This window comes from Gopherus flavomarginatus, chromosome 24 (genome assembly GCF_025201925.1).
Source record: "Gopherus flavomarginatus isolate rGopFla2 chromosome 24, rGopFla2.mat.asm, whole genome shotgun sequence".
NCBI classification, from domain to species: Eukaryota; Metazoa; Chordata; order Testudines; family Testudinidae; genus Gopherus; species Gopherus flavomarginatus.
This window is the reverse complement of record NC_066640.1, coordinates 15,549,754-15,572,530: the sequence shown is the minus strand read 5'-3', so window position 1 is coordinate 15,572,530 and position 22,777 is coordinate 15,549,754. Positions and strand designations below refer to the sequence as shown.

General features: G+C 48.8%; 1 protein-coding gene across 7 annotated transcripts in view; it reads left to right on the top strand.

Annotated features, from left to right (window-relative positions):
- The window catches only part of MAST3 (microtubule associated serine/threonine kinase 3), a 78,530-nt gene extending 56,092 nt beyond the window's left edge, over window positions 1-22,438 (top strand). For all 7 annotated transcript variants that reach the window (XM_050934285.1, XM_050934282.1, XM_050934283.1 and 4 more), the window contains 17 exons: window positions 1,363-1,430; window positions 2,000-2,085; window positions 2,807-3,015; window positions 4,041-4,179; window positions 4,444-4,576; window positions 4,790-4,955; window positions 6,367-6,468; window positions 7,535-7,657; window positions 8,814-8,923; window positions 9,603-9,757; window positions 10,241-10,473; window positions 11,357-11,557; window positions 12,170-12,396; window positions 12,609-12,731; window positions 14,547-14,683; window positions 15,428-15,609; window positions 16,377-22,438. In XM_050934285.1, coding sequence (XP_050790242.1) covers window positions 1,363-1,430; window positions 2,000-2,085; window positions 2,807-3,015; window positions 4,041-4,179; window positions 4,444-4,576; window positions 4,790-4,955; window positions 6,367-6,468; window positions 7,535-7,657; window positions 8,814-8,923; window positions 9,603-9,757; window positions 10,241-10,473; window positions 11,357-11,557; window positions 12,170-12,396; window positions 12,609-12,731; window positions 14,547-14,683; window positions 15,428-15,609; window positions 16,377-17,605 — 3,623 coding nt within the window. In that variant the 3' untranslated portion in view covers window positions 17,606-22,438. The remainder of the gene's footprint in view (window positions 1-1,362; window positions 1,431-1,999; window positions 2,086-2,806; window positions 3,016-4,040; window positions 4,180-4,443; window positions 4,577-4,789; window positions 4,956-6,366; window positions 6,469-7,534; window positions 7,658-8,813; window positions 8,924-9,602; window positions 9,758-10,240; window positions 10,474-11,356; window positions 11,558-12,169; window positions 12,397-12,608; window positions 12,732-14,546; window positions 14,684-15,427; window positions 15,610-16,376) is intronic.
- The last annotated feature ends 339 nt before the right edge of the window (window positions 22,439-22,777 follow it).

Genomic DNA, 22,777 nt, shown 5'->3' with positions numbered 1-22,777 from the left:
GTGTTCATGCAGAATTCAGGCTGCGATGTTACTTGCTCAAATGTTAAGGTTCCGATAGCATCGTTAACTCTGCCTCCTATTCCTTACGCATTGCATTGGAATAGATGCTTCTGAGGTCAAACAGGAGATCTCTCAAACCAACAGGTAACTCTTTCTTCAGCAGGTTCTGACTGATACTGATTGGAATTAGCCTTGAAGTTGTTTTTGGAAACGTGCCTCTCTCCATGCTGTGGTAGCGAGGGTTCAGATTGCTTGTCCAGGGATTAGCGCACAGTGCTGAAGTAGTCTGTGCAGGGATAAAAGTGCATCAGCTTCCAAACTCACCCATGCTTGGACTATGGCAGTGGAGTGGGATGTGCATTCCAGGATTGTATCCAAGTCTCTCCATGCCAGAACCAAATTCTCCTTCATTATCGCTTGCTACATATTAAATACAGTAGATTACTTTCAAGAACACTTAATCCAGGGGAAGCCAAGGCATGTGGGAGAACGCAGGAAGGACTGTGCAGAGTAGTTAGAATTATATAAATGTTTAACCCCTTGATGTCAGGACCCTGAATTTCCCTGCATGAATGGGGCTCCAGGCAGGCAGACATCAAAGAGGTTGGGCCTACAAAGTTGTTAATGGGTGTCTGCAGAAACATCGGAACACAGAGTGGGGGATGGATGGTGACACTGTCTACTTTTGGCATTAGCTTTTGTTAGTGGTAAAGGCCTCAATGAGCATGAAGCTTCCATTCTGACAGATATCTGTGAGTCAGGCTGCACGCTGCCTGCCACGCTTCCTCGTGGTGTTTTGGTGCTCCCAGCCCTAGGAGGAACTGAGCCTGGAGTTGCAGAGGGATGGGTGAGAGACCAGAAGTTAGTCGAGGATGGCAGAGGCTCGATGTGGGCAAAGTTTTGTATGTGTTCTTTTTCCAGACCAGTCTGCCGATGCCACATATATAGCAGCCCATCTCATCCCGTTGAGCAGTCAGAATATTGGCTGCAGAGGGGTTGTGTGTGCAGCAAACCCAGACAATGCAGTGGGAGTAGGCCAGGAAAAACGTCTCTGCGGCTTTTGGTGAAGTTGGCACCCAGTGCAGGTTGCTCAGTGAATTTGTGCGAGGCATCTTTTGTGTGTAGATGGCACCTTCTGCTAGCATGATACTAGTTGAGGCAGCAGGGTCAAACCTATGTCTGGAAAAGGTGGTCAATTTTCTAATAAAGAACTTCTCCAGAAGGGAGCAGTGTGCATATCTCAGTGGCGTTCCTTTAATCCAGGATAGATGGGTTTCAGTTCCTCCTCCCTCTGAAACAGCAGCAGCATGTCTGTGTAGTCTGTTGAATTCCTGACAGCTGGCTCTTTCCGTTTTTCTGCAGAAATGGTTCAGCTGGATCATTTTGATAGTGGGAACACCATGACCCCAGAGAATGACGATTCCCATGAGGTAAGGCCGTCCAGCCTGAGTTAGTGTTCGCATTTCCCAACCAGCTTCTCTGACACTGAGCAAATTAACTCTTGGCATCCCGTAGAAGGCAATGCCAGGAGGCTGTCTGCATTCCCAGGGAGCTTGGAGTTTGAACTGTCCATCCATAGAGGGTTGCTGAAACTCTGTGAATTTTTGAAGGTACATATCTCATGGACACCCCTGTTCCTGTACATGGATCCTCCAGTTGGCACCTGGACACGTGGAACGGGCATGTGCTTGAGGCAGTTTTGACTTGACAGTCCACAGTTTGCAAAGTGCAGTTGATTTCTGATGTGGTGGCTTCTGAGGATGCTGAGCAGCAGCAGCCTGATTTGAGTGTAGGTCTAAGTTTGCTTTTACTGGTCACGCTAGCCCCTTTTAGCAAGAAAGCGTGCCTTTGTGTGATGGACAGCATAGGGTAGGGAAAGGTGGGCAGGAGCATTTCCCAGGGCTAGCGAATGGTGGAGGGGACGCATGCACTGTATTTACAGTCACAGTGCCAGGATGTGCAGAAAGATCAAACACCCCTTTGTGTGTGTCTCACGCAGAGCCGGGCATCAGCTGCCACTTCTCGGAGGAAACCCTGTGAGAGTGACTTTGAGACCATCAAGTTGATCAGCAATGGGGCCTATGGGTAAGTTGGAGAGAGAGCCTCTACTTCAGTGCAGGGCGCTCAGGAACTTACCAGCTTGGGACTGCACTGAGCAATGCACTCATGGCTGCAAACACTGGCTGCTTTTTGCAAACGATCTAAGTGTGAACTAATCACCTTAGTATTGGGCCTGGTCTGAGCAAGACCAGCTCCCCTGGAAAGAAGGCACAATGCTGGTGTGTGCAGAGGGGGACGGAGCAGGCCAGGTATCTTGTTTACTGTGTCAGTCTTGGCACTTCAACGCAACTCCATTGAGTGTGTTGTTACAGCTACTGCACATAAATCCTCCTGGCGAGGAGCAGCTTGCCATGTCTGACAATGGCGCCTGCCTCGCTGCTGGTGTTGTAAATAAGGCCAGTGTTCAGTAAGAGGATGCAGCTGGCAGCCTGCTTGCAAATGCCCGTTGTAATTGACTTGTCAAATATCACCCTTTGCATGTGGGGAGCACAGCGCTTGGCAGGTTAGTGGCTAACCTCCTGAAACCCCATGCCAGAGTCCTGAGCTCCTGCTTGCTCTCACTGGGAACTGCTCTGGGTGGTGGGAGATGCAGGTTTCTCGATGCTTTACAAGTGTTTTGAAGCAACAAGTCCAGCTGTTCTGGTCGATACACTTGACAGCAGCTGTGGGAGCCCCATGCACTCAGTACTGACCCCTGCAGTGCTTGCAGCGTGGAGGGGGCTATCATCGCTTTCTTCCCTCCTAGGGCCGTGTATCTGGTGAGGCACAAAGAAACCAGGCAGCGTTTTGCTATAAAGAAAATTAACAAGCAAAACCTCATTCTGCGGAACCAGATCCAGCAGGTGTTTGTGGAGAGGGACATTCTCACCTTTGCCGAGAACCCCTTTGTGGTCAGCATGTTTTGCTCCTTTGAAACGAAAAGGCACCTGTGCATGGTGATGGAATACGTGGAAGGTGAGAGCCAAGCTGGTCACCCAAGGGCCAAATGGTGGCTTTACACTGCGATTGTTAGAGCAGATTTAAAAAAAAACAAAACTCTTAACCTGCCGTCCTAGGGTAGGAAAACAAAGATCCCCAAAGTGAAGGCTGCGGCCTGAGAATGCTTTTAGCTGTCATGGCCATCGGGCCCCTCGGTGCTGAGTGTCTCTGTGATATTCTGTGTGAGCACATGTCACACTGCCCTCTGTTCCCCGTGCCTGTCCTGTTCCTGCAGGAATGGAGAATCCTCCTTCCTTCGCAGAGCAGAGACTCCAAAACCATCTGCTACCTGTTGAGAGAGGAGCTTGGTCTGTGCAAACGACTTGGAGACAGGTGCTCCTTCGTGTTACCCTCTCTCTGCCTCCATTTCCCTCTCTGTAAAAAATGAGGGTTCTGCAAGGTGTGTGTGCGTGGGGCAAAGTGGTGTTAGCCACTGGCACTGTTTTGGAATAGAGTAAATTAAAAATACCCCCCTGCTTTAATCTAGTCTTCTTTCTGAAGCAGTTCTGTGAATGGTGATTTAATGTGTCTAGTCTGTTCCCTCTGCCAGCCTCTCCTGTCCATCTGCATCGAAACATGTAACAAACATGCATTCGCCAGGTAACCAACATCTTTGAGCTGCAACAGACCCTCCTTGCTGGAGTGGCCTCTGATGTGTCTCAATCTTAGACCTGCTGTTCTCCGCTTGTACCAGTGCAACATTCCAGAAACTGGAGAGCTGAGTGCTACCTGAAGCAGATCAGCAGTGGCCACGCAGGTTCAGAAAGAAAGGCTTTTCTCCCATATGCAATTGGCCAGGGATACTTTTCCTCTTTCTAGCTTTGGGTTGCGGCCACTCTGAGGCAGTATCAGGACTTGACAGCTCAGGGTCTGATTTGGTGTAGGGAGTCCTACGTTCCTCTTAAGAAGAGGTTGCTTGAAGTACATGAGGATGCCCTCAGCACAGTCCTGCATGCTGCACAGTTGCCTGTGGCTCATGGAGAGCTTGTATGTTTCTGTAGGTGGGGACTGTGCCGCGTTACTGAAGAACATGGGTCCTCTGCCAGTTGACATGGCCCGGATGTACTTTGCAGAGACTGTTCTAGCTCTGGAATATCTTCACAACTACGGGATTGTGCACAGGGACCTGAAGCCTGACAAGTAAGGACAGGAAGGGGGCTCAGGGTTGGAGGAGCCTGGGCAAGAGGCTGTCAGATTCTAAAGTGAGGAAAGGGGTGGGAGGTTCCTTTGTGTGTCCTTTCCCCACTCAGAGTGATGGGAGCTGCTTCTGCCTGAGTGATTCCAAGTCATGAGCAGAAAGCAGTCAGCCGTTTCAATGTAATTCTTGGAGTGGGCTCCTGCTTCCTACCAGGCTCTGCTAGGGAGCGAGCCAGTGAGATTACACGTGCATCTTCTCTCCTGCAGTTTGTTAATCACTTCGATGGGCCACATCAAACTAACAGACTTCGGCCTGTCGAAGATTGGGCTGATGAATATGACCACGAACTTGTATGAAGGGCACATTGAGAAGGACACTCGGGAGTTCATGGACAAGCAGGTACATCCAGGATCTTGGTAGGTTCAGATCCCACACTGTAATGGGTGGGGCCATTGGTTCAAACAATCTCTCTTGGTCCCTGGGGGAGGGTGGGAATGCTGTATCCATATCTTCCCATCTCGGAGACAGCATAGTTCTGGGCACGCTGCAGCAGTGCCTGGGCTGCTGTGGAGAGCAGAGGTTCCAGTATTACCAACACCTCTTTGAATGCAGGTGTGTGGCACTCCCGAATACATTGCACCAGAGGTGATCTTAATACAAGGTTACGGGAAGCCTGTCGACTGGTGGGCCATGGGCATCATCCTGTATGAGTTCCTTGTGGGCTGCGTCCCCTTCTTCGGAGACACCCCAGAAGAGCTCTTTGGGCAGGTGATCAGCGGTAGGTCTCTAGCAATGGTCAATACCCTGAGCCATCCTCTTGTCTTCGTTCCAGGAGCTTTCTGGGTCTGAGTGTTCCTAGCCCTCCTTTTTCTTGTGTTATATCAGCACTAGGTATGGGTTGTTTGGGTATTTGGGTTAGTGCTTCTGGGACACTGAGACTCTGAACCATGCGGGCACCGCTTCCTGTTATAGGCCCTGGAGCACAGCTCATCTGCTTATAAACAAGATGATATTTTGCCCTTCTGTAACCTCTTCCATCCAAGGTTCTCAAAGGGCTTTACAAACACTTACCAATGAACATTTGCCTGCAGAGGTTCCTGGGCTTCTTTCATGATTATGGCTGGGTGTAGGAGCAGGTTAGAATGTGCAGCTGGCTCGCAGGTGGCAGGTACTGGGCCAGACATGTAGTCTTTTGAACTGATTCAGTGGCCCCAAGGAGGTTGGGATCCTCTAAATGAACAGATTCCTTTTTATTCCTGCCTCCTTTTGACTCCAGGCGAAGGAGGAAGGACAATGTATTCTCTACCCAGGACAGGATGAAGAAAGGAGAGATGTTTTGGAAGCTGGCTTAGGAGAATTCACAGCCTAATCATTGCCTGCACTCGAATGCTGTTCCTTAGCATGGTGTGCTCTGGAATGAGGGTTGGGCCACAGGGATGTTTCATCATCTGAGTAGGCATGGGTGTTCTCGTAGTGTAGATGGGCCATGTCTGGTTGGGTTTCGCTTCCTTCCCAGGCTTTGGGAGAAGCGTGGCTTGCAAGGCTGTCCTTGTACAGCTGCCATTTCACTTTTCTCTTTTGATTACTGCTTAATTTTTCTTGTAACAATAACTCTTCGGATTAGGTTGTTGGGCGTCACCCAGGTCTTGCAGCACCCTCACCATATGATTAGTGAATCAGAGATGGTTGTGATGTAGCTTTAAAGTCACTGAATGTGGACATGGGAGTCTTAGCTTTCCCAGAGTTAGGCGACTAGCACATGCTTTGCATTACTCTGTAGCATTTTGCTTGTGCAAAAATAACTTCCCTAGCAAAGGTACTTTGCCTTAAGGTTCCAAGTCATAATGACCTTCCTTCAACTCGCTCCTAACTCCGACCCAAGTGGGATGCTCCCTGCAGCCATAAAGGAAGGAGGGCTGAGGTGTTCATTGTGAGAAAAACAGGCCGTGAATCTACAGCTTTCTGCCCGCTCCTATCCCAGCCAGCCTTGGAGTGCCCGCTGCATGGAGTCTCAGACCACTAGCTATGCGGGGCCCCAGAAGGTGTAGTGCAAGTCATCTGTGGAGTGGTCAGTTACAAGTCTCCAGTCAGTGTGTCTATGATCCGCTCTCTGCCCTGGCTGTTCTGATGCAAACGGCCTTTTGCTCTCAAAGGAAGGGGTCACCTCATCATTTTCCATTTTGTTTCAGATGAAATTATGTGGCCTGAAGGTGATGAAGCTCTTCCTGCTGATGCTCAGGATTTGATCACAAGGTTGCTGAGGCATTGCCCTCTGGAACGATTAGGCACCGGTATGCGCTTACTGTACCCTACTTTTACAGCTTACATCCGCCAGGCAGCACAGGGTGTGGTCACCGGCGAGATGGCCGGAGTGGCTCCTGGCTGATCAGCATTTGTCTGTTCAGTTGATGTCTGTCTCACCTTTGAGATCGCTGCCTTAGGCAATTAGAAGTATCCCCAGCATGTTTATAAGAGCTCTTCTTTAGCGTCTGCCTCGTGGACTTTGCTCCCTCATGGTGGTACTGCCCATCTCAGCCTTGAGCATAGCTTTTCTACAAACCATATTCTACCGTTGGGGTGGAAACATTCCCCTCCCCTCCAAAGATCCGCTTCCCTGGAGAATCTGGGCAGTGCAGACTGCATGTTGGCACCCTATGTGGGTAGCTACTTGATGGGATTAAAGCATGCTCCTGATGCCCTGTGGCCACCTGGTGCTTAATAACCCACGGCTTCTGCTCCTGGCTCCAGCAGGTGTTGAAATGTTGGTGTGTCTGTCCTGAAGACCCCTACTTCTCTCTCTGGTTCCCACCTAGTTTTTTGTTTGCCTTTCCTTTCACCTTCACCTTCCTGCATTTGCCGGCTTAGCACAGTTGTTACCCCTCTGTTGGTGTATATAGCCCAGGGCATAGCTACAGTTCTGTGCCACTGTGTTTTCCGGCCTTAGTGTCCTGCTGTCTCCTCCTGTTCTAGCCATTGCTCATTGTTCTCTGCCTTGCTAATGAGAGCTCCAACAATAATTTTGACAATAGGCCAGATCCTGCCTCATAACTCTGTAAATGTCAAGGAACTACTCTGGATTTCCCTTTGTTGGTGTAACCGAGAGCAGAATCTGTCCTGTTGTTAGAGACGTGCTGGGGAGGCCAAGGCCAGATTTTGGTCTTGTGAACCTTGTTGGTTGGGATTGGCTTTGGGAACCTAAATCCAGGCTGGTTCCATTCTATCCAAGCCATCTGCCCTAGGGGTCAGATTAAAAATAAACTTGTTTCCAAAGTGAGAGCACCTCCTGGGCTGTGGGGACAGTTCTGGGACCTGAAGTCAGGCCTGCTCTAACCTACGCGATTCTGTGCTGGACACTAGGTGGCGCCCATGAGGTGAAGCATCATTCCTTCTTCCACAACCTGGACTGGAATGGGCTGCTGCGGCAGAAGGCTGAATTCATTCCCCAGCTGGAGGCTGAGGATGATACCAGTTACTTTGACAGTAAGGCCAATTCTTGCTTCTTGTCTTTGACTCAATTGTCCCAGCAGTGAGTCTTGGTAGAATTATCCAGAACAAAGAAATACTCTCCAGGAAGCTATGGGCAAATTTCTGACAGTGACTTTGCTGTAGAAACGAATGATAAAGTCACTGCTGCGTGGAGTGAAATTCTCCTGGTCATTCCTCAGGTGGCAGTGCCTCCAGGTGTGCCAGCTCCTTTGGTTTGCTCAGATAAGCCCTTTGCTGATGGTGCCCTGGCTCACAACCTCCTTGACGTGCTACCTGCCAGGCACGGCGGGAGGGACTGGCAGGTCAGGCTGAGTGCAGAGGGCTGTGGCCAGAAGGGTTCACTTGTGGGATTTTGCACACGCCTATAGCCCTCAGCAATGTGTATAGAGACGAAAGCTCCCGCTGCTCTGCCCTGCATGCCAGAAGGCATTGCTTTCTCATGGACCTGCGTAGCTGGCAAAAACATGGTGCATCAGGGGTTAAAGCTGGAGATAAATGAGTGCACGGTAACCTGAGGCTCACGGGGGGTCACTTTGGGGGTTGTAAAATGCATGGTTAATTCCCCTACTCCTGCAAGCCTGACACGGATGACCTAATTATTTAGAAATTTGATGTGTTTAAAGTATGGGCTGTTCACACGCTGAGGAACATAGGACTTGCTGGACCAGATCAGACCCATGGTCCATCTAGTCCAGGATTTTGTCTGACAGTGGTCAGAACCAGACACTTCATAGGAAACTGCAGGAAACCTAATCCCCTATTATCTAGAGACTGGCATAAGCCCTGAAGCATGAACTTTAAGATCCATTCCAAAACTTCCTAGCATCAGCAAAAGAAAATAACTTTCACTTCTGTGCCAGGGCTTCCCTGGGATTTAAACCTTGGCCCTCTGGCACTGTAAGCAAGAGGTCTACCCCTGTGTCATTTGGACAGCAAGACTCCTCTGAACTGGTCCCCATGTGACAGTGATGGTATCCCTGCATCAGCCTTTATTTCTGCGGTGAGGGGCTCTGGCAGAGAGCAGGGGAGATGTTTTTATATTCTGTAAACAGTGAGTGTGGCCAAGTTGGTGGGTTTGTAGCTCCCTGGAGGAGTGACCCACCTTCATGGGAGGACTAGTCCTGGCTGCATTATCACTTCTTGCTTTCAGCTCGCTCTGAGAGGTACCGTCATTTGGGCTCCGAGGATGATGAAACTAACGATGAGGAATCATCTGTGGAAATCGGCCAGTTCTCATCATGCTCTCACCGCTTCAGCAAGGTACTGGAAATGCCCCCGTGGAACCAAATGGGCTTGGGGGTTTAGAGAGACCTTCCCCCTCCCGTGAGGCCAAAGCCCCAAGCTGTCATTCTCTGCCAGAGCACAGGTTTTACTAGTGACCTGAGAGGGGCTTTCTGAGCTCTCGGGCAAGGGAAAGCCCAGGGAGTCTGCTCACCTGCTGCAGAAGCACCATTGAAAGCTCTGCAGTGAATGCTCTGGGAAAGGCTGCTGGTGATTCACGGGCGAGGGGTGCTCTTCAAAATGAGCACTGACCCAGCACCCCAGCATGGTGCTAAGGAGGAAGGTGTTGCTAGAGATGCTGCCCTTCATGAGAACTCAAGTCTGGATCCTGACTTTTCTGGGATAAGGATCCCATGGCACCATGCCCCAGGGTAGGAGAATTAACCCTGGAGTGTTCACCAGGGTCCCATAGTCTTCACTCTGTCCTGAATTTTTTTCTGGAGTTGCTGTGCGCTATGAGATGTGGTAGCTATTTGACCTCAGAGGTGGCAGCATTTCATTGGTGGGTGGGTGATTTCTGTAGACGTATGGTCAGAGTGTCTGCTTCGGTAGCTCAAGTGACTTTGGTGGAGCCATGCCGGCAGAGGCAGGACCGTAAGGTGTAAAGTGCTGTGGGTTCGTGGCTGAACTCTGCCTTCTGCTGGTCTCTTTGCTACAGGTTTATAGCAGCTCTGAGTACCTGGCAACTCACTCCAACTTGAGCTTCTCGTCCTCCGAGCGCAGTCAGAGTGAGGAGAAAGAGGACAGGATAGAGCGGTGGGACAGGAGCTCAGGAGATGAAGAGAAGAGCCGGCTGTCGGGCACAGAGACCAGGTGGTGCATACTGTCCAGATCTCCCTCCATGAAGCACGAGGCTCCTGTGCCTATAGGGGAAAGCGGACTCCCGAAGGCAGCAGGGATGAGCGGGGTGTGTGGACTCTCACACTGTTATGGCTTGGCAGCTCAGCCAGCCCTGGGCACTGCCGCTTATTTGTACTGGGGTTTGCTTCTGCTCTAGGTAAAATACTGAGGTTTGCTCCCAGCAGTTGCCTGACAGAGGGTGGGGGAGTCCCCTTGCTGAGGGGGCAGCAGGAGATCCAGCAGTGGGCAAGTCCTGCTCCTAGAAGACTGGTTGGAACCATGATGAGATGGTGAAGTCCCCAGAGCAGGGACCTTGGCTGCTAGCAGTGCAGTTAGCCCTGAAGTTGGAGAAATGGCCCAAGGGAGCTGTGCCCTATGGTATGGTGATGGTGCTGTGTCAGTGGTGGTGTCCCCAGCCTCAGTCAGTCTCTTAGACCATCTCTCCCCTATCAACAGGCTCCGATCGTGGACGTCCTGCGGCTCAACCGCCTACTCCTCCCGGCATGAGCGAAGCTGCAGCACTGCCACCCTCACCAGCACCTTCAGCCTGGAGACCATGCCAAAGTTTGCATTCTCCTCCGAAGATGAGAGCCCCTGCCCAGGCTCTGTAAAGGCTGAGAGGCCGATGTTTGTGCTGGGGGACCCTGAAGCAGGGGCAGGAGGAGCAGCAAAGTCCTCAGCGTTATCAGGTACGTGGGCTGTGGATGTCGGAGTGGGGTATTAAGGACACCACAAGCGTCACCTTTGCCATTTGGCAAAGCTCTGTGCTAAGTCTGGGACATAGCGTCGTGTCTGGCCTTCTGCTGGGGAAGTAGCCTGTATACATTGTGTGGGGCATTTATGCTGGATTGGCTGGTAGAGGCCCAGGCCATTGGGGAGCCTCCAGGTAATCCTAGCTACAGGGTTCTCCATTGCTCCACATGGTTCCAGCGCAGGGGAGAGATGCTCTGTATATATGCCCTGTTGGCACAGCACACTCTCCTCTCTCCCCTGTCATTTCCCTGCCTGTCTTGACAGGTACAGTTGGAGACCTCCAGAGTAGGTGTTTTAAGCTCAGAACAGCCTGCACTGTGCAGAGTGGCCGGGCGTTCGAGCTTGCATCACTTGGTGTCTCAAGGGGATGGTGATAGCTTCCCCTGTGTGTGCTAGCTCATCTTTCCTTGATCCCTTTTGGGAGGGACGGGGTGGCAGCGTGTGTGGTCTGTGCAGGTGCTGGGTGTGCCACACCCACACCCCACATGTACCCTTGAATGGGCACTGACAGGCTAGGGCAGGAACAATTGATGGAAGAGGGAGCCAAATGGGGGATGGGCTTCTGGGGAGACAGGCATGTGTGGGAATAACCCACTGGGGACAAGATGGCCCTGGCTGGGCATTTGCCTAGCAGCAGAGTCTAAACCTTGCCAGTCCCTGGTTACCTATGAGGAGGGGACTGTGGCTCTTAGACTTGATACTGCTCCAGTGATTGATTCAGGATCACACCAGCTGGCCAGCATCAGAATGGCACTGCAGTGGCATCACTGCCCCTAAGAAGTACCATCTTGCTGACTCCCTTCCTCCCTGTTTGTCCAGCTGATATTGTCAGTCTGAACCACATCCGCCTGCGGAGCAACAGCACCGGCACCAAGAGCTCCACCCCAAGAGCCCTGGAGCCTGGGCTGGGCCGCAGGCTGGGGAGTCGGAAGAACACACCGGAGAAGCAGAGTGTGTCTTCAGGAAGCAGAGTGCCTAAATCTGCCTCTGTCTCAGCCCTGTCCCTGATCATCACCTCAGGTCAGTGGGAAGCAGCTAGTGAATCTGATGCATGGTGTTAGCTGTGTAATTAGCGAATGCATGTTTCAGACTGGGACATCTCTACCATGCACTCCTGCACTTTGGTTCCAGCTGTCCTGCCCCCAAATGGCGGCCCTTTGTAGCTCTTATTGTCTGTGTTACACTTTCACCAGCTTGAGCATTACCAAGAAGGCCTCCCAGGCAGTCCCTGCTCAATTATGCCCTCTTGGGTTCCTCTGTGCCTCTCGGCAGTGGGACCCATGTAATGATAACACTGAACAAGAGCCAGAAAGTGGAACCAGCTCTTGGTAAGAGGGAAGCTGGCAAATCTGCCCTCTGCCTAAGCTGAGAGAGTAGCAAAGGGAGGCAAACTGCACAGACAATGGTAAGGAAGTGAGATTTTTAGGCTCCTTTGTGGGGTGGACTGAGGTGCTCCTCACTCAGGCAAAGAAGTTTCTGCGTATGGTGGTCTGTCAGGCCAAGTCCTGTTAATAACAGCAGCGCTTGGCAGCCCTGTTACTCTTTGGTGTGAGAGGACCAACTCCGTGCTGCTCAGAGTGCTGGCAGGTGCGGGGGATCCAAGGTGAAATGGACACTGCCTGTTGTTTGCAGATGACTGTGCCAGTGGAGCCCTCATGAGCCCCATCTCCCCACACTCTCTCTCTTCCAATCCATCCTCTCGGGACTCATCCCCGAGCCGGGATTCCTCCCTCAGCATCACCAGCCTGCGTCCGCCCATCATTATCCACAGTTCTGGAAAGAAATACGGCTTCACCCTGCGCGCTATTCGTGTGTATATGGGGGACAGCGACGTGTACGCGGTGCATCACATGGTGTGGGTAAGTGACTGGCTGGGGATTCTGCATGTGAAGGGAGGAGTGCTGTGCTGCATGAAGCGCTATGATCTGCATGCCGAGCAGCCGTGGTGGAAGGGGACTAATGGTCTCTCAAGAGGAGAGGGAGGTGGCGCTAACAGGCAATGAAGCTTAAATGCTGTGTGAATAATCCTGAAGATCTGCCTAAGTAACGTTTCCTGTTTCTTCCATTCCAGAGCGTGGAAGATGGGAGCCCTGCCCAGGAAGCTGGGCTGAGAGCTGGGGATCTCATCACACACGTGAATGGAGAGTCTGTGCTAGGGTTAGTTCACATGGATGTTGTGGAGCTGCTGCTGAAGGTAAGCAGCCTGCCCTGGATGTAAACATGACACCGGGTGCTTTGCTGTCTTTGTGCAGCTTCTTCTAACACTTTGCTCCCCCTGCACATGCCTCCTGAGCCCCCGGGAGTGAGCTGCTGGTCAAGACTTTGAGCAGCAAACTTTTTGTTTAACTATCTGAAAGAGAGAGAGGGAATTCACAAATCAGCAGGAGTCCAGTGATAACCCCCTCTCTGTTGTTGCTTGGCTTTGCCCTACGCCAGTGTGGCTCTGACTTGCCTGCTGTGTCTGCTTCCCTGGAGCAGAGTTCTCAAACGTGGGCTGTACAGAGCTGGCAGGTCACTGGGACCTGGCTGTTCCTCCTTGCTTCCCACCGGCAAATTCTATTAAAAGAAGCTGAAAATCCAGCAGAATGTAGTCTCCCTGTAAGCACTGGTTGGAATTGGCTTAAGGATTTTGTGAGATCCCAAATGCGAGGGGAGGTGGGTGGGGCTGCATGATTGCGAAGGGGTGGGAAGATTGTCTGCAGGGCTAGCTGCCCCTCTCTGGTCTCTTACTGCTCCCCTCAGGTGTCGGGCCTCACGACTTTGCCTATCCCAGGGTGTAATTTCACATTTCTCTCATTCTTAGACTTGGCCCTGGGCTAGAGCATCCTGTGTACAGACCAGTAGGTCCAGGTTCAGACACCCAGGTTCTTCCCTTCAGGATTGTGTGACCAGAGCTGTTCAGTGACCAAACAACCTTCTTAAACCTATTGCTTATTTTAACAGTAGGAACAAAGCTTCTTCAGAAAAGAGGATTTTAAATGCATGTCTGTGGCTTACCACCCCAACGGTACTGTAGGCAGGACTAACTTCTTCAGACACACCCAACATGTGTCTGAACTCTGGTTCCCCAGAATAACTACCCTTCTCTTCAGAGCGTGTCCCTTTTAAACTACGGTAGTCCCTTTTGTTCTTCTGTGTTCTTGGGCTTTGACCCTTCTGGACAAAACCGGTCCTGTAAGCTCAGCAGGATATTGAGCCTGAGTCCTCAGAGCCAATGGCCCATAATAGCCCACAAGTGTTGGCTGAGGGGCAGTTTCTCTTAAGCCATTATTTCACTTCCTGCTTCTTTTTCCTTACAGCCCCCTGTTAAACTAGACCAATATGTGTATACAGTAATATCCCAGTGACCAGGTCTGCGTACAGTATGGATAGAGTATTACAGAACCGCTGCACATCCAACCCCACGCTCTCTAGAAATGCTGTTGAGAAGTTTGAGAACCCCCTTGCCCTAGAGACCGCCTGGTGGAAATGCAGCTCTCCCTGTGGATGCTGGCTGCCCAAAACATCTGTCTCTTCAAAAGGCAATTCTAGTGGGGTGGTAGGGACCTTTGTGCTTCACAGACTGGGCCCTGATGGGGGGTCCGCTCCCTTATAGTCCTGTCTCCTCACTCAGCGACCGTGAGACAAGCGTATGTACGTACGTGGCCCACGGACAAGATATTTTATGGAGTTTACACCCTTCCTCGATATGGTTAATTACGGGGGGACCCTCAGGGCAGTGGTGCTGGAGACTCAAGCTTCAGTGTGCGAGCACCATTGAAATGGAAGCTCAGCCTTCTTACTAACATACACGTGGTCTGGCAGTCTAAGCAGTGGAGAGAGAGCCAAGAGTACCCGAGTCCTGATCCCAACTCCAGCAATGGCTCCTGCTGTTGGCTTGGTGGACCAAGTCACTTATTCCACGGGAGGTCAGACAAGATGATTCTGATGGGCCCCTCTGGCCCTAGAATCTGCTGTAAACATGCTTGTGTCTTGCGTGTCGCAACAACTCGCTTGGTGCATTTCACAGAGTGGCAATAAAGTAGCGCTGCGAACCACCGCCCTCGAGAACACATCCATCAAAGTCGGTCCTGCTCGGAAAAACAGTTCCAAGACTAGAATGGCCAGAAGGAGTAAGAAAAGCAGGAAAAGGGACAGTCAGGACCGGTGAGTAGAAATAGACTGGGAACAGGATGGCTTCCATTATCAGGCATCTCTGTGTAGCTCTGACGAGAAGCTGGCACACAAGCCCTGATGTATCTTGGGGAGCTATGAGTTTATTCATCTAAGATGGGAAAGGAAAAAGTCTAAATGCTGCCTCAACCAGGGAGAATGGTACTTCTCAGTGTTAGCCAAAGAGACCAGCACCTTCTGTATTTGCTCTTGGGCCAGCATCCCCTTGCTTCACACAAACAGAAGGGGTAGGAATTTACTCAGCTTCTTGAAGCCACAGTGCCTGGTAGTGCCATGTTATAGCATGCCCTGGGGAACAGAGGTCAAAGGCTCAGTGAAACAGGCTGTGGATGTCAAGGGCAAAGAATAGAGATTTTTACTTTAAAAATGCCCTGGATATTAATGGCTGCAGTAGCTTTTAATGGTAAGGTTCCTGTATGTGCTTGTTGGCAGATTTGGCTCTTTGCGGCTTGCTAAAGAATATTTTTATAAGGCATCCTTTGTGTGAAATGGTGATGCAGTAAATTCCTTTCCCCATTGTTCATAGCATGCAGAATCCTGAATAGTTGAATTCTTGGCTGAAAACTCAGCCTGGAGTTGTAGACCTCCCTAGAAGACAGACTTGGGAGGAATCTTGTTTTCTAATGCCCAAGGGGAATAAAAAGAGGTTTTGTGAAGTTTATTTCTAATGGGCCCTTCCATATAAACTCTTCCTCTGCGACTTTTTTCTTCTCAAAGGAGAAAGTGCCTTTTCAAAAAGATCTCCAAGCAAACGACTGTACTGCACACCAGCCGGAGCTTCTCATCTGGCCTCCATCACTCCCTGTCATCAAGCGAGAGCCTTCCAGGATCTCCCACACACAGTCTGTCACCTGGACCTACAACTCCCTGCCGCAGCCCTGCTCCAGACCTCCCATTAGGTAGGGGTTCTGATCACGCACCCAACTATAGCTTCTGCTACTTGTGAGATGGCTTGCCCTGTGCTCTGTCCATTCCAGGGGTGGTGTATCTGGCTGTATAGCGTGTGCCCTCAGGCTGTTCCTGCAACAGGATCAAGGCTGGGAATGTAACTGGATCACCAGGGTTCACTCGGGGGTTTGTGGATGCTCTAAGCCTGCTCCCCCAGAGGAGAACACGTATGCTAACTTGTACAGATGGGTGTCTCTGTCACTCATGCATTTATGGTGACAGTGCTTTGTGCCAAAGGGCTTGTCTGCCCCAACTGCTAACTTGCCTTTCAAAAGGTATTTTGACATGTTGGAGGATTGTAGTGGCTCTTGGGAATAATCTTCCAGAGTTAAGGAACATTTCCCTGCAAATTCACAGTAAGGGGCAAAGAAGGTGAATCGCAGTGTATAAAGCACAGAGTAGAATGACCAGAGGGAGCACTAGGTCAGCTGCGGTTGCAGCTGGGTTCGTATGCAGTGATTGGAACCCGTGGGTCCCCCTATAACTTGCAGTGCCCCTCAGAGTAAGGTAGCCAGGTTCCAAGCCATTCAGGAAGTGCCTTGATTTGGCGGACCTCTCATTCAGGCCCACCACATGTGAGGCTGATGCTGGAAATGCTGACCTTGCCCAAACCCTGTGATGTGTAGGGAATGCGAGCATAGTATTCATCTCGGGTGAGCTGATCTCTCTGTGTGTGTGTGTCTGTCTGTCTCTCTCTCTCTTTCTCTTTCTCTGGCAGATTCTGTCTCCCCACAGAGCACCTCCCCATCCTCTAGCACCCCCACCTCTCCTGCAGGACACATCAGACCGAGCTCTCTTCATGGGCTGGTGCCGAAGCTCAGTGGTCAGCGTTACAAGGTGGGGCGTCGCAAGTCCACCAGCAGCATCCCCCCATCTCCCCTTGCATGTACTCCTTCCTCAGTCCCACAGCCGCCTTCTCCTCAGAGGTCTCCATCGCCACTACCAAGTTACAGCAAAAACGTTCATTCCTTCCAGGGCAAGACCCTGTCTCCCCCTACCATTGTCAGGCAAGTGTCTCGGCCCAGGAGTGCTGAAGGCCCCAGGTCCCCTCTGCTAAAACGAGTCCAGTCTGCTGAGAAAATTGCTACCTATATAGCAGAAAAGAAAACCATCAGCAGCCGGAAGCTCACACTGGAAATGCCTCCAGGAGATGGGACTGGGGAGGCTCTGGGGGAGCGGGAGACTCCTGTCCAGGTGGGAGAGCTCTGTGCTGTGGCTTACCCAGGGACCCCCCGAATGAGAGACTGGACAGGGGAAAGGCACGACCGCGACCAGGAGGTCATTGTCATGAGGAGGCTGAACCTGTCAGAGCGCAGAGACTCCTTTAAAAAGCAAGAAGCTGTCCAAGAAGTGAGTTTTGATGAGCCAGAGCTGGTGCCTGTGAGTGAGGATGGCATGAAAGCAGAGGCCAAGCTGAACAAGGAGCGTGCGCCAGGGAGACTTGCCCCTCATGCAGCTTCCTGGGTGGAGACCAGACCAAGTTCAGCATTTGGTAGCTCTTCCGAGCCCCCAAACCCAGAGCAGATGCCTACTGTGGTGCCCCAGATAGCAGTTCAAGGGTCAGAGAGCGATGAACAGGAGACTAACACAGCTGAGTGGGAATGCCAAGGGTCCTACCCTATCCAGTTGATGGCCAGGGTCTATACTGAACAAATGGATGGAACTACAGCAGTGGAATACAAGAGTGTCTCCTCCCAGTGTAGAGAGAACCGGGAGCAGAGAGAGCTCTGTGCAGGACAAGAGCCCTCACCAGCTTCTGGGTCCCCGCATAGGACATGTTGTGGTAAGGACATGGTGGGCTCATCCCAGCTGAGCAAAGCACCTCCAAGACTGAAGTTGTGGGGGAGCTCAGGAATGCAGGAGCATGAGTGCACTGACGCTGAGATGCCCAGAGCAAATCAACAAAAGATGCATGATCAAGCTCGTAAAAAAGTCAAGGATGAGTAATAGCCACACTTTAAGCAAAAGGAACTGCTAAAGGTGAACAAGTGATAAAGTGACAGGGCTTCTTCAGCTCTGCATGAACTTCACAAGAGATCAGCTTCCAGAAAAAGCACATCTGTGTTGGAGACTGACATACCATCCAGCTGCTGAGATGCACTCTTCAAATTACATACCTGCATTTTGTGAGAGTAAATGCATCTGAAACATTTTTAACATCAGACCTGGCAGGGGGTGAGGAATAATTTGATGAATTTACTTACAAAAGGCTTTTGTACTAACTGGAAAGATGTTAATATTTTTGTAGAGCTAAGGAAGCTGCTCTGTTGTGATGGCATTTCCTCAGCAGGACCCCATTGTAAATAGAAAGGATTAGATGTGAATCCTTGTAACTAATTTATTACCTTTATAAGCTAAGAGGAGGCGTCTGAGGGCATCTCAACTGACTTGTGCTAGAAGAAGCATTACCGCTGTTTTGTAAGTGTTTATAATCCCACCTCTGAAATGCACTGTATGTTTTCTGTAATTTCTAAGAACCACTAGTTTTGCCCCTTTTGTTATTGTCAGTTTCAGGTGGCAATACGCAAAGAAAACAGTTAAGAGACAAGCTTTAAAATACCATTTTTGGTAAGGTTATGCACAACAGGGTATGTCTTGGTGCTTTGATCTTCATACAGGTGTCTTATTCCTCCCAGAAGAGCTGGTCTTCATTAAAGGTAAAAGCAGTAACTTTATAGTGATGGGATTCCTGTTCTGGAACAGACCAATGGTCCATCTAGTCCAGTACCCTACTCTTGCCAATGCCAGATGTCTCAGAATTAGGCATAAATTTCCCTCTCCCCAATATGTTTGTTTGGGAAGAATTTTTGCGTTGGTGTTTTATGATGCTCCTGGGCAGGGGATACACATGTGATTGATGCCCACCAAGAATGTATGAATCAAGTATTACAAATCCCAGACAAACCTTGTTGAATAGTTTCCATATCCTGGCCTTGTGCTGTCACTGGCATTGAACGTTTCTCCCCCAGAATGTCGTACATACATTTCAAACAACAGCTCCTCTTTAGCGTGTGTGCTGAACCATTACTCTTCCAGTTCTTCTTTGGCATGTTGACTTGGCCAATTCTAGGACACAGTGGTACTGATAAAGGGCAGCACGGCTCCAGGCCGCTGTGCACGTTTGCCAAGACGGGATTGATTTTGTGAGTGAGAGTGAGAACTTCCTTGCTGTGTGTGGCTGGTTCCCATCTATGTTAATTGATGCTGCATATAAGCCATGGTGTTTGGGGTAGAAAATGAATGTTTTAGTAACCTCAGAAGTCGCCTCCAATTCTTTCCATGTTGCGGTTATCTTTCTTGGCTAAGTGAGCTTGGATGGTAACATATTCGGAGCCTTCCAGTGGCTGCTAGCTCAGCCAGAGGGGTTTCTGCACAGTGAGGTGAGCTGCTCCCTTCTTCTAGGTGCTAATTGTGTTTCCTCCCCACAGAACAAGAGACTCTGCTAAGAATCTTACCATGTCTGCCTCATGGCAATGAGATGGTCACCAGGCTGGCTCATCAGGAGTGATTTTATCATGTGAATCTTAGTTGCAAGAGAGCTTGGGGATCTCCTGGCATTTGGTGATTGATCCAAATTGCTCTTTAGCAGCTGAGGAAGTTGAGGGATTTTCACTTGAGGCGCCGCTAGCAAGAGGGGAGGCACCAAGGGATTAGACTCCTTTAAATCATGTTAGTGAGACTTGATATATTGGGCTAGAATATGCCTTAGTGTGTTAGTTTATAAGCCGCTCCAGGATTCCATCTGTTGGAATCAGAAGATGACACCTAAGAAGCAGTTTGACAACAGCTAAAGAACCACAAAACTGGGATTAGCCTATGAGCAGTATCTGTCTCCTCTTGTCACATTGGTAGGTCCTGTGTTCCCTGTCTTCATGCACCTTCTAGTCCAAATCAGAAGACTAGACATGATGGGCAAGGAAAGTCTGGACTGGCTAATGTCTTTCGGTGCTTTCTACCTTTCCTTGAATCTGCAGCATGTGAGGACTGTCATTGTTCAGCACAAGGCCCTGTTGTAAAGGGTGAGCCTACAAACCCTGCCCGCTGGCTTTACATGCTGAGTAAGCAGCCAAGTACAGGTTACCTTTTGGCACCAGATGTCTAACCTTGTTTAACTGATCCTGTCTTCCCGCTGCTCTTGGCTAGCCTGGTCCCATTCAGATTGTGCTCCCATGTTAAAGGGAAACAAGAAAGACTATAAATTTGACTTGACAAAAGGCACCTTCTTAAGCTTTTTACTGTGAGTAGGACCAGGAATGGAGGGAACATTAAGAGATTTCTTTAGAGGAACTTGCAGATTTGTCCATTTTTCATTTAAAAAAAAAAAAAAGACTTGAACATCTCCCCTCCTGCCCCCTAATCCCTCATTCAAACCTCATCACCAACAAAGCTGCTGTAATTATTTAATGTGTTCTCTACCCCAGGTATGTCCTTTTCCTCTCTCCCATATAAACGTGCTCTCAGTGGCAGCTCCCAGGAGTAGGGTAGGGCAGTGCCCACCTGCCAGTCTAGCTTTTCCAAACTGAAGCTCTCCTAACTCATTTGGAAAGTGTATATTCTTTAATAAACAAAACACAAATAGAATGTATCAATGGCTATTTCTATTGTGTCAGCCTTGTTCAGGGGCTAGAACAGGAACTCAACCTTCAAACAGAAAATAATAGCTGGGGATTTGCATGGTGTGCTGGGTTTCTAGTGCGGGTTTCTTTTTATGACATCTGGGCAGATTATGTGAACTTTCAAGGACTCACTGGTGCTCCCCTGGCACTTGTGCATTCCTGCCACATTAACAGCAGCTCAAGATTTGACTCCTTTTTTTTTTTTAACTTCCAATTTAAAAGTTTTTAAAGGAAAAGAAAAAGTAGAATTCTCATGATCTGACTTCCAAAGACTGAGCTTGGGCACACTTTTAAATGTCCATGCAATGGTCAATTTGTACTTTCAGACATGTAGGCAAAACCTAGATAGTTGTAGAGGTTTGTAAGAACTTGTATGATCACCCCATCTGGTATCTCATGCATGAGAACTACAGCACTGTACTGCTTATTCCTATTCTCTGAAAGTATTTGTTTTTTCAGGCTTTGTGTAAGCAATAGGATTGCCAATGAAGATGTAATAAGTAGGCAAGCTATGGGTTTGATAGATCTGTCAGACCTCAAAGCTCATTCAGGGACCTGTGTGTCTGAACCAAATGAAAATTAGCTGAAGGGTTACTGATTACTTGTGACTGTTTAGAATTGGGGGGGGGGGGGGGGGCGGTGTCTTGTTTTCCGACCACTTGTTTTAGACAAGATTGATTTTTATAATCATATAGTGGGTTTTTGTTTGTGTTTAATGCTTTTTTTTCTTGTAGAGAGAGATTTAAATAGCTCTGAGCCAAAATAAATTAATCCGTTTGATCATCTTTTCTGAGATGTTCCACATGAGAGGGAGTTGGTTAGGAAAAGCACAACTGGAATTTATCCATCTGTTTCCTTCCTTCCCTGAGCCAGGTTTCAGTATCTTCATGCAAATATTAACAGAGTTTTTGTCTGTTGTCAGTGATTTGCAGTTTCTCCGCTGTATTCTGCATACAGCTAGTTTCTAAAACCTTCCCCAGGAAGTGCTCTCAGAACATACAGACATTCCACAGAGGTTTCTGAGTGAACAGAGCATTTAATTAGAGCCCTACATTTATATTAAAAATGTAATAAACTACATTCTGTGTTGTCTCAGTTGTCTTTAGTTGTAATTTCTGAACTCCCTTTCCCTCTTGTGCTGGTGGATATGTATGAAGAGTCCCTCTGGCATTTTCCAGCATTTCTAAGGTTTTATATGATGTAAATGTTTACATTTGATAATGCATGTGTGTTTTTTCTAACTGCAGTGTTTGCAGAAACTGACAGTGCAAGTATTGGGCTTTTATGTCAAAACACTTATTTATATCCCTCCCTGTATAGTTTGTATTGCGATGATATCTAACCATGTGCGGAAAGTTGCCAGAAAGGTATTTTTTTATTATTATTTGTATAATGCTAATGTTTATGCTATTTTGTAGCACCAATCTCACCGTGAAGTGATTCCTTTTCCCACCTCAGACTTGAGAGTAACTGGTGATGCTAGCTTTCTATTTTGATTGCTTATTTAAACAGAATTTGGGGTTTTTTTAAGTTTGTGTGGCTGTTTTAAATTGACTGCTTCTCTCGTGTTAATCCTTGTAGTAGTTTACCCAGAAAACAAGCAAACAATAATGTTGGTGGCCAAGAGCATGTATTAATTCTACATCAGCCGCCTGTGGAGGCACAGAAGCACTTTCTGGTCTTGGGATTTAGTGAACGAAATAGTTCTTTGCTAGATGACAGTGCAGAATGAAGTGTTTTTGCTTCTGAAATGATGTTGCCAACAATTACTCTCTGTTGTAATCCTGTTTCTGTGAAATCCATTGTTATTTCCTTTTTTTTTTTTTTAATTTAATCTCGCTTATTTAGGATAGGTTTTCTGCTTGCTTCCTCTGCCTTCTCTATTAACCACTCAGGAAGTTAGCATTGTTGTTTTGAAAAAACTTAAAAATGGACATCTCCTTTACACTGAGCAGGTGTAAAAGGGTTTCAGCAAGACAGTGGCTGAAGAACTATTATGTAAGAATAAAACTCATTTCAGAAGTTGTATTCAAAGGATTTTTATGGAAAATGTCTTAAAAGTAAACAGGACCTTGTCTTCCTGTATTGTACTGAACACTGGTCTTGATATGAATATATTCAGAAAAAGTTTCATGTTGTAATAAAATTGTTCCTTGAGATGGAATTGAAGTTCATAGTTTTCTGTTCAAGGGGGGAACTACTTAGTTCAGAACTGCTGATACTGAAGCTTATAAAAAACATTTTGGAAAAAAATTGATTACTCCTGCATGTTCACTACCCAATCTTCCTGATACGTAACACGAACTAAATGACATGCACTGTAACAACTGCTTCAATTCCTGCGAGATTTTGCAATTCCATGCCTGTGACTCCACTGCCTGTTTGTTCCTTTGTGTGAAGATCTTGTTGAATGGCAGTTCACATCCCAACCTCAGCCAGTAGATTTTAGAGTAAAATCCTGAAATTAGTTGAAGCATTAGCTGATGCTGTCAACTCAGCCCGC